Consider the following 2,065-nt stretch of genomic DNA (forward strand, 5'->3'; position numbering starts at 1 on the left):
CCCTGCCACAGATTTAGCCCAAGGAAGGTTTATAGAAATGCAGAGTGAGACGTCTTTGCCTGGGAAGGTTGCTACAGGCCATTGCAGGGGCTCGTGGCAGCTGTTGTTGAGTATGTTGAGGTATGTCCTCTGCCATAAGCCCAAAACTGCATCTCTCCCAGACAGAAAAGACAGCTGAAAGCACTTTGTGCCTTGCCAATGCTTAAGGGAAACGTGAGACACAACATTACCTGGCTTCCTTAAAGCTTTCACAGCAATTAGAAGCTTAATTTTAAAACTAAGATTACAGAACGCTTCAGCATTTGTTCTTCTCATGATCCTCAGTTAGCCTTTTACATACCTGTGCAGGTTATGTCCCAAACATTTAGATATTATAGATTACTGACTTGGTTCTTCTTACTGGGTACCACGCAAGACTTTCCTTGCACTTGAATTTAAGTACACCAGTACATATTCTTCTCATTTTTTTGATTCTGTCTGCAGTTTTATATGCCTTTAAAGCCTTTTTAATAGACAGGAAAATATTTAAGAGTGGTGTGAAGTAATCTCATTTGAAAGGGAGGTAACTTTCAGTGGCTGCAAATGACCGTTGGCATTGAAAACCTCATCAGTTCACTCACAGAGGGACAGACAAAAATGGATTTTTGTCTTCTGGCTTAGAGCCCTGCTTCTGGAAAAACTACAGGAAGAGCCTTGTTTCTTTTCAGCAAATCTTAGTGCTTGGCCAACAGTATTGGTCATTCTGCTCACAAGCAAGGATCGCTACTGTAAAAAGTGGGTTTGCAGTATCTAAATCAGCGGTATGAGGAAAAGAAGCAAGGAAAAAAGAGAAATAAGGAAGGTGAAATGCAGTGGATGACTGAAATAACCTCAAACCTACACCCAAGCTGTTAATAAGGCTTGAACAATCCGATATTCCCTTGGCTGCTCCTGTTGCTTATGAATGAGAAAATTAAGGGTTAATGTATGACTGAAGGTTACTTGTTTCTGTGCTGGTGTAGGCTGCTTTGCCCCGAATGACAGGTCTCTCCAGAAGCCCAGCTGCTGCCACGTAACTTCAAGAAAGGAATAGTGACTTTTGTCCAAAAAAAACCCTGTATATGACGATTACTGTTTTTGTGCTGAGCGCTGCTTTGGCTTACAGCTACAGCAGCCTTGTAAATTCATGAGTACCACTTGTGTCATGTCTTAAGCTTAAAAGGCATCCTGTTTTCACTAGTCTGTCTTCAACTTTTGTTTATTTTTCAAATATTTTTTATTTAACAAGCCACAACAGAATCCAGTGCACATTATCTGCTTCAGTCAACTGGGGATATGGAATATCTGTATCCTAGAAAGACCCAACAAGGCCTTGGGCAGAAAACAATTCCTGACAAGTAAAACACGTTAATAGATTTAGTCTCCTTTATGCTTGGCCTGGATTAGTCCTGTGCGCTCTAAAATAACTTCATGGCACAGAGCACTGGAGTTACGTCTCCAAAACATTCCTAAGGCTTGACATGTTGGGCTCTGCATATTTCACGGTCACACACACAAACTAAGCACCGATGCGTCTGGTATCTCTTCAGCTCATCCCAGGAGGTTCGTGTTGCAGAGTGCGAAGGGCTCCCCATGCAATTCCTGTTTCCAACACGCCGATACGCCTGGACCTCTCTGCTGATGAACAGCACCTACAACCTGGCAAGTGAAGAGTTTATGAAGCGAGTGTGTCGCCCCTACAGCGCCTTATGTTAATGAGGTCCTTTCATGCCCTCTGTAACACTGAGAGACAGTTCAAAAAGTTCAAGAAGGGTCGAAACACAAAGTTTGAAAGCTGCTCAGGCTCTTGAGAGGTGCTTACACTCAGGGGTGGCCAGTCGCCACAGACTGGACTAGGATGTAGTCTAGTCCCTCGCCAGGTAGCTACAACAGAGAGGCGGCGTTTGCTTCAGCAGGATTTATAAATCGTGGTATAAGGTCCAGCGCCTGCGTGGGAGCCGGCTTGTAGGCAAACCCTGAATCGCTTACCGCAGCCCAAGCGAGCAGCGACCAGCCATGCGTGGCAACAGCGGGGGGCCGCAGGCTG

The 2,065-nt window shown here is 44.7% G+C and overlaps 1 protein-coding gene across 1 annotated transcript in view; it reads left to right on the forward strand.

Moving 5' to 3' along the window:
* Positions 1 to 1,733: 1,733 nt before the first annotated feature.
* Positions 1,734 to 2,065, forward strand: part of NOV (nephroblastoma overexpressed) — a 6,509-nt gene continuing 6,177 nt past the window's right edge. The window contains exon 1 of the mRNA XM_026055701.1: positions 1,734 to 1,755. Within this exon, the coding sequence (XP_025911486.1) occupies positions 1,734 to 1,755 (22 nt within the window). The remainder of the gene's footprint in view (positions 1,756 to 2,065) is intronic.

Source organism: Apteryx rowi, unplaced genomic scaffold (assembly GCF_003343035.1).
Source record: "Apteryx rowi isolate R43461 unplaced genomic scaffold, aptRow1 scaffold_125, whole genome shotgun sequence".
Lineage (NCBI taxonomy): Eukaryota > Metazoa > Chordata > Aves > Apterygiformes > Apterygidae > Apteryx > Apteryx rowi.